General features: G+C 35.6%; 1 protein-coding gene across 1 annotated transcript in view; it reads right to left on the bottom strand.

Annotated features, from left to right (window-relative positions):
• Positions 1 to 3,147: 3,147 nt before the first annotated feature.
• The window catches only part of SLC9A3 (solute carrier family 9 member A3), a gene marked incomplete at both ends in the record, with an annotated part of 45,523 nt that continues 32,421 nt past the window's right edge, over positions 3,148 to 16,249 (bottom strand). Inside the window, 10 exons of the mRNA XM_084283118.1 lie at positions 3,148 to 3,395; positions 5,152 to 5,265; positions 6,668 to 6,743; positions 7,318 to 7,494; positions 7,977 to 8,106; positions 8,655 to 8,770; positions 9,820 to 9,949; positions 11,703 to 11,773; positions 13,651 to 13,740; positions 14,579 to 14,781. Of these exons, the coding sequence (XP_084139244.1) occupies positions 3,148 to 3,395; positions 5,152 to 5,265; positions 6,668 to 6,743; positions 7,318 to 7,494; positions 7,977 to 8,106; positions 8,655 to 8,770; positions 9,820 to 9,949; positions 11,703 to 11,773; positions 13,651 to 13,740; positions 14,579 to 14,781 (1,355 nt within the window). The remainder of the gene's footprint in view (positions 3,396 to 5,151; positions 5,266 to 6,667; positions 6,744 to 7,317; positions 7,495 to 7,976; positions 8,107 to 8,654; positions 8,771 to 9,819; positions 9,950 to 11,702; positions 11,774 to 13,650; positions 13,741 to 14,578; positions 14,782 to 16,249) is intronic.

The following is a 16,249-nucleotide window of genomic DNA, read 5'->3' as shown; positions in this document are numbered from 1 at the left end:
AATTGTAGGTATACACTTTCTATATTACTGTGCTGGCTATTGGGCTTTGGTTTTGGCTATTCTTACAAAAGTCTGATTAAAGTGTATGGTTTAAGATAGTTTTTGAGGTGGGGAATTGTACCCCGTCCCAACTTCTGTCCTGGACAACCTCAAGTGAGTATATTACACTTTCTGTCCTTGCTGGGAATCAGGCAAAACTGAGTTCAGTGTGATGAAAGTTGCCTGCTTCAAATGCTTAGGAAACGGAGCCATCATCTGGTCATTAAGGTACATGTTTATTTTGAGACATTTAGTCCTAATGCTCAGCAAGGAAATCTTACAGAAACTTTTGAAAGAAATTGTGCTTTTTCAAAGAAAAGCATTTCACTACAGAAACAATTTCTTCTTGAAAACGACCTGTTTTCTTTATAAATTAAACTATATAGCAAATCCTCACATTTCCGCTTTTTGTTTCCAATGTACATTGTTTTTTAAAACCTATTAATTGAAATTTCAATATAATTCTCCTAATAGGAGAATTTCATTAAGTAGATAATTGAGAGTACTGTTTCTGAGAGTGAGGTTTCAGCTTATCAGCTCAGGAAATCTAACTTCCCAAAACACTTCCAAATAAATGATTTTGATGTAACAAAGGACAAGAATATATATGCCTGTACAAGAACTTGTACATAGCAGCTCTGAATAATAAAGTCTCTTATAATTAAGGCAATAGAATGGAGGAAAAGAACAAAGGTTAGCAAGGAAATGTTCAGAAAGTAACATTCCAATATTTTATGACTAGCTTCTAGATGAAAAAAAAAAAAAAAAAAAAAAAGCAAGGAGAATTTCAGTGTGAATAAGTGTCAGGGAGAAGTTTTCCTTCTAGAATGCTGCTCATTGTTCTAGTTTTTAATCAGGATATAGGTTATTCACAGTTCTTTAATTAATCTAGCATTTTTTTAGAACATCATTTGGAAAACAAGCAAAGATACATTCATAAGGAATTGAGCATTAGAACCAATTCAGACCTACAGGCCACTCCAGTAAAGAGATGTGCTTTTCAAAATTATGCTTGAACTAGCACATCTTTTGCAAGATAGAAGCCAGAACAGAAGAAAACATGAACACTTCTTTTTCTATTTCTTTTCCAAAGATTATGAATTTCTTCTGAAACCAAAATTATGCACCATTCACTCTTACCCTGAGATCTTTGTACAAACTTTGATCATCTAAATACCTTCAACTTGCCACATTCCTTTATTTGTTGATGCATAGAGGACACTAGGTTATATATTTGTGATTGTGGATTCCACAAAAGCTAATTCGTGATGAAATTGACTATCTCATTTCATTGCATAATCCCCCCGTTGCCCTGTGTTCTATTCAATTATGATGGCTGAACTGTGACCTGACCCACCTCATTTACAGCATTGACTGTGTTGATTATAGGAATGAAGGCCATATTTTATGGTGTGGAAAACTTTCACGGAGCAAGAATTAAAGGGCAAGTAGGATATTAATCTAAACCCAGAGTCACTTTATTTTTCTAAGATATTAGAGTCAACAAGTTATTTACTGCATCAAAAAAGCCAAACATTTTTCTGTTTTCAGAATAAGATATGGATTAAGACAAATTCACAGTTTATGGATAAAGCTCTAACCCAAACTGGAATTCTGCTTCTTCATAGTCTGGCTGCTGTGTAATAGTCTCCACCCATGTAGCGGAAACTCTGATGTTTTCTATTGCAAAGAAAATAAGTACATTAGCAGTGTCATTGGGTACTTGTAGCGACGAGACCATTTGCACTGGTTGGGCACTACAACTGGCCAAGTGTTCAAAACTGACTCAAAACATCTTAGCAATAGAGTCAAAACTCATATTCTAATCATGCTAAGAGTAAGAGAATCAGACCAGCTAATTGCTGGTCTAGCGTTGCTGTTCCTAATGTAAACTGGAATACAATAGAATCTGATGTTTTAAATGGCTCATCTGACCTCTTAGGCAAAAGATGAGAGATGTGGACAGGCAAAAATTGTGCTTTGGCGTCAGCAGCTGGATTGCTTTTATGGCACTTCAGCCTACTGTGCTTATACCTGAAGACAGCCCTCACCATGTCACTTGAAAGAACAAGGAGTTTTAAGTGGTTTGAATTAGAATAACCCCATGTTAGGGAATTTGGGTATTAATTTTATCTTCTAGAACTGACTAACCAAGAAATGTGGAGCTGCTTGAAAATGGATACAAAAACATTCTGGTGTTTGGAATATCTTTTGCTTAGCATTTTGTCCTGGTTTCAGTTAGAACAGAATTAATTTTCTTCCTAGTAGCTGGTGGAATGCTGTGTTTTGGCTTAGGATGAGAAGAGTGCTGATAACACCCCGATGTTTTAATTGTTGCAGAGCAGTGCTTATACCAAGCCAAGGACATCTCAGCCTTTTGCTCTGTCCTGCCAACAGGCAGGCTGGGGGTGCAGTAAGAGCTGGGAGGGGACAGACCCAGGACAGGTGACCCAAACTAGCCAAAGGGGTATTCCATACCATCTGACGTCATGCTAAACAATATATAGGGGTGGCTAGCCGGGGGGAGGGGGCCGGACTGCTCGGGGTTACGCTGGGCATCGGTCAGCGGGTGGTGAGCAATTGCATTGTGCATCACTTGTTTGTACATATTATTATTACTTTCCTATTATCACCATTGTAACATTATTGTTATTATTATTATTATTATTTTGTTATTATTATTTTCCTGTCTTATTAAACTGTCTTTGTCTCAACTCACGGGCTTCACTTTCCATTTCTCTCCCCCATCCCAGAGAGGGAGGGGGGAGGGTGAGCGAACGGCTGCGTGGTGTTTAGCTGCCAGCCGGGTTAAACCACGACACATTTAAAATTTTCAAGCCAAAACAAAGAGCAAGACCCTTATCTTCTGTAAAAATAGCAAGGCACTTCACCCCTAATATCTGGATAGCTTTTCTATAGAAGAAAAATAGAAAGATGTTCTATTATTCAAATGGAAGGAAAATGGAAGATGTTTAGTTGTAGGAAAAAGTCAGGAAGGAAAGAGATGCTCTGAGAAAAAAAAAGAATCAGAAAAGTAAACTTCTTGTCAGTAGTCAGGATTGATAGGAGGACTGATTAAAAATAAAGGTGATAATCTCTTTTAAGATATTACATATGTGTTGATTCTGGGAGAAAAGATCGGGGTCGATCCTCTGGGCCATCTGCTAGCAGGAAGGAATCTACAGATTTATTGCTGAGGCGGAATGGAGTGAGCCGTCTGAAGTTGTTTGGAGAATATGGGATCTGCACTCGGGCCCTTTGTGATGGTACCACAGTATCTTCACTAGACAACCATGGTGAGAACTTCATGTAGATGCTTTGATCATCATCAGCTGAAAATACTGGGTTATCAATGCCTAAAATCAAGTTCACAAGTGACAAATAAAATTAATCAAAATAATTTCTTGGTAATACAACAAACGACTTTGTAAAAGAAGAAGAAGAGAAATAGGCAAATATACCACTATACACACATAGTTTGCTCCTTCTGGCTTGGTTATTGCTAGTCATTTTGGATTTCTTTTACAGGGAAAAATTGGATATAACATGCAGTTATGGTTAGAATATCTAAAGTCAAGAAATAAAATCACTAGAAGAACAAACTAAGCCATCACCTGAACAAAATAAAGCAAACCTTGAAATAACTGCAGAAAAATTCAAATTGAATCCACAAAAAGAAGCAAAAGATGAGAAAAAAAAATAAAGAAAAAACGTGAACTGCCCAAATCTGTAAAGGAACAAGGTGTGTGTGAGGGCACTGAAGCAGGCCACGGAAGTATGTAAAAGGAACCTTTTAATATAGATATCACATTTGTAGTGTTTAAACAGAAAAAGAAATTGTAAAAACCAGTCTAGGTCTATAACGTGCTACCCACTTATTCCTGGATTGATTTCTGGATTTCTTCACACATACTGAAATACGAAATTTGTAATGGTGTAGGTAAAAGGTTCAGCATGACTGTCAAAAGAGTACAGACACAGGAATTTTTCTTCACTGGATGCATAATGTTACATACGCTGAGAATTCAGACACAAAAGTGCTAAAAATATACTAAATGTTAAAACCTTACAAATCATATCATATAATCTCTGGTATACATTCAATCTGATATTTTGGAGCCTTTCCCTGGGGTCCCCAGCACAAGAAGGACATGGAAGTATTAGAACAAGTCCAGAGGAGGACCACAAACATAATAAAGGGGCTGCAGCTCCTCTCCTATGAAGACAGGCTGAGGAAGTTGGGGTTGTTCAGCCTGGAGAAGGTTCCAGGGAGACCAGGAGACCTTTAACACTTAAAAGGAAAGCTGTGGATAGACTCTTTGTCAGGGACTGTAGTAATAGGAGAAGGGGTAATGGCTTTAAACTAAAAGAGGGTAGATTTAGACTAGATATAAGGAAGAAACTCTTTACTCAGAGGGTGGTGGGGCACTGGCACAGGTTGCCCAGAGAAGCTGTGGATGTCCCATCCCTGGCAGTGTTTAAGGCCAGGTTGGATGGGGCTTTGAGCAACCTTGTCTAGTGGAAGGTGTCCCTGCCCATGTCAGGGGTTTGGAATAAGGTGATCTTTAAGGTTTCTTCCCACTCAAACCATTCTATGAGTCTATGATTCTATGATTCAGGACAGGAAATCATCAAGAATGCTCCAGAAAAAATTGTAAATCTTCCCTTTTCAGAGACTTCTATAAACCTGTAAGGAACTGAAGGAGATGTGAATTCTGAAATAAATCCTGCATGAAAGAAGAAGCATGAAACGAATCACAGTTAAGTACTTTAAATGCAGGTAGAAATCAACTCCAAACTACTGGTATTGACTGTGAGGTAGGATAACTCTAATATAACATTTTATGTTGCTGGAGATAATTAGTAGTTTTAGGTTTGGGTTAGGCAGTCATTTTCACAACTTCTGTCAGTATTATTAGTAGTAAATTTGATACTCCTCATAATTTCATATAACCAAAATATGTTATCTTTTACCATTAATATCAATTCTAAGAAAACAGATCAAATCAAAACAACAACAAAAAAGCTAAAGCAGCAAGATTTCTAGTAATTATTATTTTTTTTACATTTGAGAAAAAAAAATAAAAAACTTCATGTAATTAATATTTTTACCAGTAGAATTTTCTGTGAAATTTTGCTTGGTCACATCAGCCAGAAAATCAACTCCTTTGCCTAGATGCAAAGTTTCATAATCATTATTTTCTTCTGCTTCAGAAAACTCCAAATCTGGAATAAAAATAAATAAATTTTTAAAAGTCCAGTTGATTAGAGATTTGTGTCAATTCTGACAGAAAAGTACAATATGATGCTGTTACATGAGCAAAGATATATTTTTAACAAGGATCTAGACAAGGGCAAAAATTAACAGTTGTAGCATTGAAATGAGTATGTACATGTAGATACAGCCTGCAGCTTAGGTACCAATTACTTCAAGGAACCCAACAAAGATTTCAGCATTTGCATCCAGTGTTATGATAGAGATTTCACATTCTGGATAAACTCTTGACTAATAGAATTGTCTGCTTTTCTGGGACTGAAGGAAACAAATTCTTGACATGTGAATCTTTGACATGTTTTGTGCCTTCAGTGCGCACATGTTGACAACCATGTTCCCTTAAAAAGACCTGTCACTGCATTTTCATCATTAGACTAAAGTCACATGATTTTCATCATTAGACTGAAGTCAGAATTAGTGTTCTGACTGATTTCGAAGCTGGTGAGGTTATCAATGATTCTACTGCCATGTAATCAATTTACCAAAGCTGCTAACTAAATCACTTGTTAAGAGAGTCCTCCAAACAAGCTTTTTTTTTTTTTTTTCCTAGTAGAGGATGACTTATACAAATTGTGTTCTTCAACAAGACAGCAGTGAACGACCTACCCAGCTTGTATTGTCCCTGCCAATCAAAATAAATGGCTAGAGCACAAGATTAAAGATTTTGGGGCCTTATACACAAAACCAAAAGGTCAAATCTGTTTGTTTGTTGGTTTTTATTTCCTGCTCTTTCTAGGGATGATCTCTCAACCACTCAGCTTCAGATTACACTTCCAGGCTGGTCCATGTATTAGGTTGATGTATGAAGGGTGATCCAGTGCTCAAATTAGCTTCTGTGTTCCTTTAAAAGCTACACCTCTCCTCAAATTCTAACTTCAGCTCAGCTTCAACTCTGATTCAGATCTTTTTAAATACGTGTAAATGGACCTTAACTCGGATGAGATTGTCATTTTGACTGAATTTTGTATGGCATGGTGTCTCGGGCAGACATATCCTGCTGTGATTAAAAAATATATATATAGCAAAACTTGCTCTTTACAGCTTATCCAAAAGGAAGATGGAAGATACCTATGTTGTAGCCAGTGTTTTATTTTGTTTTCAAAATATAAACATGATATTTTAAAAATATGAGTAAAAATGCCAATTCAAATTTATTTTGTCATCCAGTAGCCTAGAAAAACAACTTCTAAATTACCCAGACACTGCATTTAAGCATGGACCAGATCTCCACTCTGAGTTATAACTAGAAGTTCCTCTTTAATAGCTTCAACATTGCATATCATTATTTTTTTCAGTGATGCTTTATAGACAATGTAGCTCGTAAAATGCAGTTAAGGACACTGGTCTTTTTACCTTTTTCCTTTAATGTAAAATCTTGTACTGAAATTTCTGAAGGTATTTTTCCATTTGGTATGACATTGCTGTTTCGCTAAAAGAAAACAAACAAACAAAATCAAGAAAAATGCTACTACCATCAGAGAGCAAATGCAGTAATGTCTTTTCAAATTGCAATTGAGCAGTGTAACCCTGAAATCAGTTTTAATCTTTTCTTGAGATTCAATATGGTTGTCATAAGTTTTTGCCTTTATATTCCTACTAACTACAGGAAAAGAAAGGAACTTTGTCTCTCCTATGCTGTAAGTTCCCTCTTAATTTCATGCAAATTTTATGGAAAGCTCTTTGCTCTGGTGCTACCCTGCCACGTCTGCCCTGCAGAAATTCACAATAGTGTTCTAGCATGGCTCAAGATCTGCTGTTTTTCAAGTGATCAAAAATCTCTCACCCGGAAGAAAGGTCCCAAAGCATAGAGAAAATCAGCGTGTGAGAAGGTGCCCCTTGAGTCATTTCATAGTTCAATCTCTTCTTGCTTAGGCCCTTTAAGTTCATAAAGTTCTATAGGACAGAGATAAATGCAGGACATAGGACCCTTCAGAGTCCTCCCTGCCCTCTCCTTACTTTGTATAATAGGTGGCTACATCTGGGTCCTTATGCAATTATTTTACCCTTTTTTGGCCCCGGTCTCGCTTGTGGATTTTATTCAGCTTCTTGGAATGGTTTATTCCTAGTTTGGTACTCTTGAAAGATTCTAAGCGCTTCCTCATTGTCCTATGGAAAATTTCCTTGTCTTGTTTCTCATCTTCACTGTGCATGATCTCATGTCGACTGTACAGGTGTTTGTGCTGTTATCAGGAAAGGAAAACAATATTAATTTATTTAGAAATACAGCTGAAAGCCCTGAATCAATGCATGCAGTGTCATGCAATGAAAACAACTCTTTAAAAAAGCATGAACCAAAGGCTAATCTAAAGGCATTAATGAAAATCCTATTTTTATTTCTCTCTCTTAACCATGAAACAGGTATAAATCTGCAAATTTTAAGTATATCTAAGAAAGAGTAACAGTTATTCTAAATAAACCTCTCCTGTGTGTCTGAAACTTCAGTTGGTATGCCCCAGTTAATCTGAACCTATATTGGATGGAGTTCTGCATTCCAGTAGCCCCAGTGAAATCAAAGGCACTAGCTCTGTGAAAGAAGGCTGTTCATAAGTGAGAAAGAATATAGACAAAGAGCCTATCTCCCTCAAGGATGGATTTTGGGGATGGGTTCTTTCCTTCTCAGTTTTGCTTCCAACCTTCTGCTCTCAACCTCTTTTACTCTCACCTCCTGCCTGGGTTTATACAGGTACTGTTGTAGGGTGTGGTGAGCAACTGTATCTTCTGTGTCCCGAATACTTTTCCTCCTCTGCTCTAATGCTTGCATGTCAAGGCAAACCGGTCCAGCCTTTTCTCTCCTGAACAAGAATACAAAATACAAACAACACTTTTAAAAGATGAAGTAAAAATTGGCTAAATGAAAATGCCTAATGAGAAAATTAAGAAGAGTTTTGATTTTTGTCTTTCAAGTGGGTATAGCATTTATTTTTCCATTTACATGAAAGAAGGGCTGTTCTGTGAAAGACTCATGAATTAATGAAGCAACATTTTTTTTCCTTGTCTCTCTCTTGACTTTTTCTGGAGTAGACACAGACATCTAGCCACATCTATAGCAACTGATGAACAAAAAGCATGTGAAAAAACTGTAATGTGGTTGTCTGTTTAGTCTTCCAACTTTTACTACAAAATTTGTTTGCCAAATGCAACCATATAGCAGTATTCTATGGCCCATGTTATGTGTGAGGAAAAGGTTAATTAAAGTTCAAAAAAGTAGTGAATGAAGCCCCTGTAACTGACACTTTTCAAATTTTGTAACTTTCTTTTTTCTTTTTTTCTTCTTGCATTTCCTCACAGATAACAAAACAAAACAAACAGAAGACAAAAACAATCAGTCCAAGTTACTTACAGTAAATAAGACACAGAGCTTTCCACAGTACTCGGGCGTGGGGTGTTGAAATCCACATTCACCATGTTGTCTGTACTTGGAGAACGTATAAATGCCAAGGAACCTCTACGTTCTCCCTGGTCACAGAAAGAAACAAGACATATTATGGCTGTAAACATCTAGAGCAAAATGTGAACCAGAAAATGCAGATCATTTGAGGCTGCCATATGCAAATGTCATAACTACTGTTGTCTGCAGCAAGAATCTGTACAAATCATGCTGATATTTCCATTAAATGTTTCATGTTAAAAATATATTTTGGAATCACATTTGTGTGATAAGCCTTATGTGTCCTTATGAAAAAGTGTTGTTTATTGCCTTTATATAAATCCTTATTTATCTTTTATATGTTTTATTGTATACCATGCAATAATGATTTGCTACCACAACAAAACGTCCTAGGACTTTTTGTTGTTTGCAGTCATCTCCGAGGTGATCTGGATGGAAAGAACTTAGAGCAAAAACTAATCTTATCAGAGTCAGATGCCCACACTCATTAGGGAATGGCCTAATAATTAAATAGGTTTGTTTTTAAAATTGCATGTATAAACTGACCAAAATAAGCTTCTGGAAGTGTACCCACTTATAAGAATATGCTATTTGTTCTTTGGCACCTTGAGGGAAATGCAGAGGAGCTATTTTCAGAATCCTATACTGTGTCTCTGAGAAGTGGTAGTGGTAAGAAAAATATTATATTATATGCTATATTTGTTAGGCTGAAAGCTGGACTAGATGATTTTAGAGGTCTTTTCCAACCTAAAAGATTTGATGATTCTATACTTATATTCATTTGCTGTGGATTATTTTCACATTTCCTGGACTAGGATCTCCCCTCCCAGTTGTAAGGAATTTATTTAGGTTTAGACTGAACTCACTCAGGCTTTTGTTTATTGAACAGATGCTGCATAATAGCAGAGTTGAAAAAAGACAAATTTATAAAAATGTTTTATGAACTCCTGAGTTTCTTGCAGCTGAGAAGACAATGGATATCTGGGAGAAGCAAATCTCTATTCCTCCATGAAGACATAGCTTCAGTTTCAATGTCAGCTTGTAATTCACAGATATCTAGTTAAAAAATAGGAATGGAAAATGAAGAAATATGAAGCTATAATGTGTGAAAAAGTACCTCTGCCACATAGCTAATCGCATCCTTCAAGTTGAGTTCATGGAAAACATTAAGGATCCGATCTCTTGATTTTTGAGCAGACCTTCTCATCAGTACTTTACTGAGGAATTTTCTATCGAAATTGGACCACCTAATAATTAAAACAAACCATATTAATGGCAACAAGCAATTTTAGAATCACAGAATTTTTAGTTTAGCATAAATGATTTTTTTTAAAATGAGCTAAGCACTTTTAGAAAATAATGAGCATAGCAAGTGAGGGATTTCGTTTTGAAGGTTTTGAAATAGCAGCTAAATAAAGTTAAGGAAAAGGCTGTTATGCAACTGTCACAAAACATTTAATAGGCTTACTTACCCAATTATACTACAGCAGCAATAGTGCTATGGTTACAGTGTTCGATTTCAGAGTCACTAGGACATTTTTTTACTCAGGGAGATCATGTTAAATTATTTTCTACTTCTTATTATTTACTTCTATACCTAATAGCTTCATTCTAAAAGTTTAAGTTTATTTCCTCCTTTGGAAAGGAATCTGCTTTTCCCCTACTGTATTTTAGGACAACCAGCCTAGAAAGGCAGCTCATAGCAGTGCCCTTCCCAAAGCACTGGCAGAGGACCTTATTCATGCCACTTGGTAGTCTGGAGGATAAAAGTGATGTGTATTTTCTGTGATTTACACTTCCAAGATTGTCTGATAGTATGGCATCTGCCATTTCATATTTGTGCTCCAGAAAATTAAGGCTGTTTTTGAGATTTTCTTCAACTTTACTTGAGATTTTCTCTACTGTGAGTGAGGCAACTTCGGAGACCAACCACTATTCAAAGTGATTTTGTCCATCTTGCCCAATGGCAGTTTTGAGATTATTTTTTTTATTATTATTCTGATAGTTAAAATATCTTTATGTTCACAGAATTGAAAATTATTCATCAGATCTGAAAATCAGTATCTACATCAGGCTATTATATCGGCGAAAATGCTGTGGATTGTCACTTCTTTGAGGAAGTAGTGTTATCATGTACATGTAGTCCAAAAGAAGGAGACTTAACATGGTCACATTCAAAATAGATTACCACACACTCAACAGAGAACCTACATTAAGCTACTCTTTCTCATTACTTAGAGCAAATTACTTTCTACCATATACGAAGTAAAACATTAATCTGCCACTTTAAAAATATTTAGCCTCATCTTCAAGACCCTTAGATATCCAGATTTAATGACCTTTTTTCACATTAATTCTTCTCTTTTAGGGAAGCCTGCCATCACACTGGTAACATTTCACATGTAGTTTAAAGAAAATGGTATCTGTATCTTTCATCTGAGTAATTTTGATTCTTTCTAGATAGATAAACAGAGGAGAATGGAAAAGATCCATAATTTTAATTATTGGTTTCAAACCAGTAGGCTTAAATGAATCATATGAATCAATTTCAAGGTCTCTCTGTAACCCCTTTTAGAGGTATTGAACCCACCCTTTGTAGAAACAAAGAACTAGCACAATAGTATTTGAGTTTATTAGTATTTCCTCACACAGAAAATGCTCATGAAATAAGGTATTCACAGAGAAAAAAAATAAATCACTGTTTTAGATTAAATTCTATACAAATAGCCAGTTCTCAAACCTTGAGAGAATCTCATCCTTAGGTGTGAACTGAGAGGCATTTGCATACACCTAGTCTGAACTTGGAGCAGAGAAATAAAAGATTCCAGTTTTAGGGGATGAAAATAAAGTGTTTTCTTATTAGCTGCTGTGTTTTCAGTGTATAACCTTTTAAACTACACTTGACATGTTTGCTGTCCCTCAATTCACTGGCTTAAAAAGCCCTATTTTACAGAGATTTTCTAGCAGTATTTCAAACATTACAAGTTATTTACTGCTTACTTGTCTCTTAGATAATTATGTCCTATTTGTCCAGAGATGTCTTCTATAGCAGAAAGGATGTGATCAAAAGCCTAGAAAAGTAAAAGTGAAATTTGTATCACAAAAAAATGAAAGGCATAATGAGAAAAAATCTCAATATATGTCAGGTTAGAACAGGTGTCTATGCAGAATAATTTTATTGCTGCTAAGCAGATTTTTTCCCCATTTAGAGAAATGCTAACTACCATATGCCTTTCTTCAAAGGCCCTGAGTTTTCTAATCAGTTCTTTGCAAATTCACTAACTACTCTTAACTTCAAGGGTCTTAGTAAGAAGGTATTTGAGTTTCTACTTTATTAACATTGAATTTTAAGCCTCTTTATCAACCCATTTTACCATCTCCACTTCTGCCCTGTAAAATAATGAGCTATTATTAGTGCTGATGATTAAGTCAGTTGAAAACTTTCCTTAGTGTTTCTTTTTAGACTTTTCAACATCTGTATTTCCATGACAGTAGGAGTAGGAGTCATTTTTTTTGATATCCAGGGCAAAATCCCATACTGGATTTTTTTATCACATGGCTGATAGCAATCCTGAGGTTTATATCTTTTGATTCAAGTCAAGGCAGCTGCAGGTAGAATTCGATCTTTTTCTTTATACAGTTGTTAACATTTCACTCTGAATACTGGACTTACTACAAAATCTACAGCACACTGGTTTTAGAATGTGTAATATGGATTATTCTTGAATATAATACTAACTACTGTTTCAGAAGACATCTGACATGAAAGTGGTGAAAATGACATTATAAATTATGTGCCTCCCTCATATGCTCTGAGAATGGACAGTGCTCTCGCTCTCTAAAGTCTGCAATTTATACAACTCTAGAAGCGCTGTACCTCCTGAGATGACGTGCTAGAATATGGTAGTGAATCAGTATACACAATAAAGTGCTAGGATTAATGTTACTCTTCAGCCTATTCTACTCATGAAGATGTAAAGGTATATCCCATGAAAGCAGATAAATTATATTCTTGGGGGTAGAATCCTGACTTTTAAGTAGTTAAATATCAAAACTCTATTTCTGGATAAATACCCAGTCTGTAAACAGCTTTTCTGCTGGATAGCGAAAGTGTAACACAGTTATTCGGTAGTCTTTAAAAGCATTCTTCAGGAAAACAAAACAAAACAAAACAAAAATATATATATATATAAAAAAAAAACAACTGTCCATTACTAAGTTATTGATTCACTTTAGGTAACCTTCGGCTTGAAAATAGACAAGATTAGAAGCTTATACAAGTGTTAACATACTACAAGTGTTAAAATGCTTAATAAAGGCATAGCTTTATAAATCTAAAGAGTTTATGAATCAAAGAAGATCATGCAAGATGTCTTATAGTCTTATGGCCTTAAACCTACATTAGTATTGAAAATTTATGGTTTCATTTCCTGAATATAACTTTATAATGCTGTGTGAAAGTTAATTGGAAGAGACCTCGGGCTTACATTTCAAAGTCTTTTCAAAGGTTAGAGAAATATAGGTACACACACCATTCAAGTTGGACAAAAAATATTACCATTAATCTGGAATTATTTGTCATATGCACACTGCAAAGTCATTTTTTTTTCCATGAATACACAGTATTTAAGACAAACTTACTTCCACATGTTTTATCCTAGCAAAGGTCCTACTCTTTTAGATGAAAAGACTATTATTACCTCTGTTTCCCTAGTGCTGTCAGCCCCAGACCAGAACCTTCAGTAGAGTATCCCCTCACTGGACTCAATCTCAAGACATATTACAGCCTACATGAACATTTTTGAAAAATTTGAAGGATTTTCCTCTTCAAATTTCAGTATAATTGCCTCCTCCTTTCCAAAACCATTTTTTTTTCTATTTTTTTTTCCTCTTAAGGCGTTCTGTAAGAATTCAAAGAACACCACAACATTATTTACAAGGACCTTACCCTGCCATGAAGTTTCTCATTCAGTTTTGGCTCTCTGTGTTCAGTTTTCTTCACTTTCAACCACTGTACCAAAGGTTTGATTGTCAATCCCTGGGCAAAGAAAATGATAATACTTAAGAATTCCCTTAGACTCCAGCTCCACAGTGTTAAAGAGAAACAGAGCAGTTTTGTACATGTATATGGCATTCTTCATACATTCCCATTTGATCACTCTCCCATTCAGAGGTAAAATAATGAAGTATCTTCAGCTCATGTTACAAAGACTTGAAAAGACAATAACCAGACAATAATATGTTTTTAATATAAAACACAATAATATGTTTTTCCAAAAATATCTTCTATATAGAAAAATACTGTAGTGGAAACTTGAAAAAAATTTCATATACTAATGAATGTGGTGTTTTCTGCACATGTCAGTAGTTTGTGATCACAATTAATTTTTAAATAAATTTGAGAAGACTTCCAAGCAGGTATGTAGTGACACATCTCCATTTAAGTTCATGTTTTTTCATCCAGAAATTACTATTTTTTGAATGCTAAATACTTTCTTAATCCACTGCTTACTTTTATGTTTTAAAACAAAGATTTAGTAGATCAACTTACTGAATGTATTTGCCAGCAAAAAGGACTGTTCCCTATAGTTATTCACATGAGGTGAAGGATGCTTAATCAGATATTAACAAGAGCACTATTAATACCAATCATCTAAGACTGAACATTTTTTTAGCACAGAGAAAATTGTCTTTTGTCTCTTGTGGTACTGTATGAAAACATAAAATAGGATCTTTGTTACTAAAATTACAAAGTCAATTATGCTTCCAGTTCAGTGAAACAATATGCAACCTTCAGCTAGGAACTGTTCTAAGCATTCAGTACTTTTGATAGACTCCTTTTCCTTGCAAGAAACATGCTTAGGAATTGTAACTACCTGGAAAATAACAGTAAAAAACACAACAATGATAGTTGTGCTGACAAACAGGTTTCTGTCTTTCACGTAATCTTCTTTCAGAAGTGCAGCCAGAGCAAAAGCAACCGCTCCACGTAGTCCACCATATGACATCACCACCTGGTCTATTATCTCCAGCTGGACCATTCGGTAGTGGTTAAGAATCCATGTCTGTATAACTACACCTACAAAAAACAAATGCCAGTGTGTCTAGAAATGCTCTTATGAAATGTCAGTATCTCAACAATGTGTAACAGAAACAACCAGCAATCTGATTTCATAATAAATTTTCTACACCTTCTACATCTCCCTCTCCATTGTAACACTGCCAAGAGGGCTAGGTCCACTGGTACCTTCCCCTTCACATTTAGCCAAAGGAGTTAGATGAATCTTCTTCTTTGATCCAGCAACCCTTCTGAGAATGCTGTCATGTCTGCTGAATGCTGTCCTTTGGTATGAGGCAAGAATTTTCCTTCCTCCGGAATGGGCACTGGAAGTGAAATTCTGCTATGTGCTGTCTTTTCAACTTAACAGTTGAGAAGGAATAGAATTTCTATTACTGTAGTAAATGATATACACAGGGTATTTTAACAAAACAAGAAATATGTTGAAAAAACATTGATTTAGGGACAAGATGTGGTACTGTTTACAAATCATACTAAAAAGTGCCTTATGAAGGGTTGTATTCACATGCTGACATTGTCTTCAGGACTTTAGGTGAGATGCTCCCTGCTGTAAGAGACCTAAAGCTCTATAAATCCGAATGTCTCCCAGAGCTACCACTATACAGAAGGAAAGCTGCTTCACCACTCCTGAGAGTGGTACAGCATGTGCATTGCACTACTGCAGGCCAGGTCTGCTAGCCAGAGCAAAAGAAATCCTGTTTTCAGAGAACTTTGAGGTTGTAAGGCCTGTGGTGAGGGGGACCTTCAAAATGAATTCATGTCACCAATCTGACTCCTCTAAGGGTATGAGAGTTGTAATTACGTAAGGCCCAATATCATTAGGTCTTTAGTAACTTATCAATCTCTAAGCTTAATTACTTTTGTGGATGCATATTGTCATTGCTGAATATTTACTGTTTAATTAGCACTCACACTTATTACAGAATTGTTAACCACTAATTCTAGAAATACAACAAATAACAAAATTAAGAAAGTGAAAATTTTTTAAGCACCTTGCACACATCTGCAGCTACTGAGTGTTGGCTAATTTAACAATGGTTACAAGTTATTTAGAAAGGAGGCCATGGGGCTAAGCCTTTCATTCAGCCCAGGAGTCTGTAATCAGAATACAAATATAGAGTCTAGGAAGTCTGTCAATTAGATAGATGCTTCAGCTTTTATTTAAATTTAAGTCAGGTATTCAAGATAAACACCCAAACTAACCTGTTTATTTTTTTCCTAGGTGTAAGTACATATACAAAATACATAGTGATGTAAAGAATAAAAAATCACTCTCAAGAAGTACTTAATTCTATCCCTCTTTGGCTGTTTTAAGCTCTTTGCTATTACACAAGACAGTGATTAAATTATAGAACTACATAGTTAGGCAAATCATCACTGGTATTTTGAAATGTTTGCAAACATTTCAAACATAAACCCAGTACATTGACAGGGAGTAATCCCTACATGCCACAGTCTTATTTACTCA

Source organism: Netta rufina, assembly GCF_964035555.1.
Source record: "Netta rufina genome assembly, chromosome: 2".
Lineage (NCBI taxonomy): Eukaryota > Metazoa > Chordata > Aves > Anseriformes > Anatidae > Netta > Netta rufina.
Note: the sequence above shows the minus strand (reverse complement) of the source record. Positions and strands in the feature narration are given on the sequence as shown.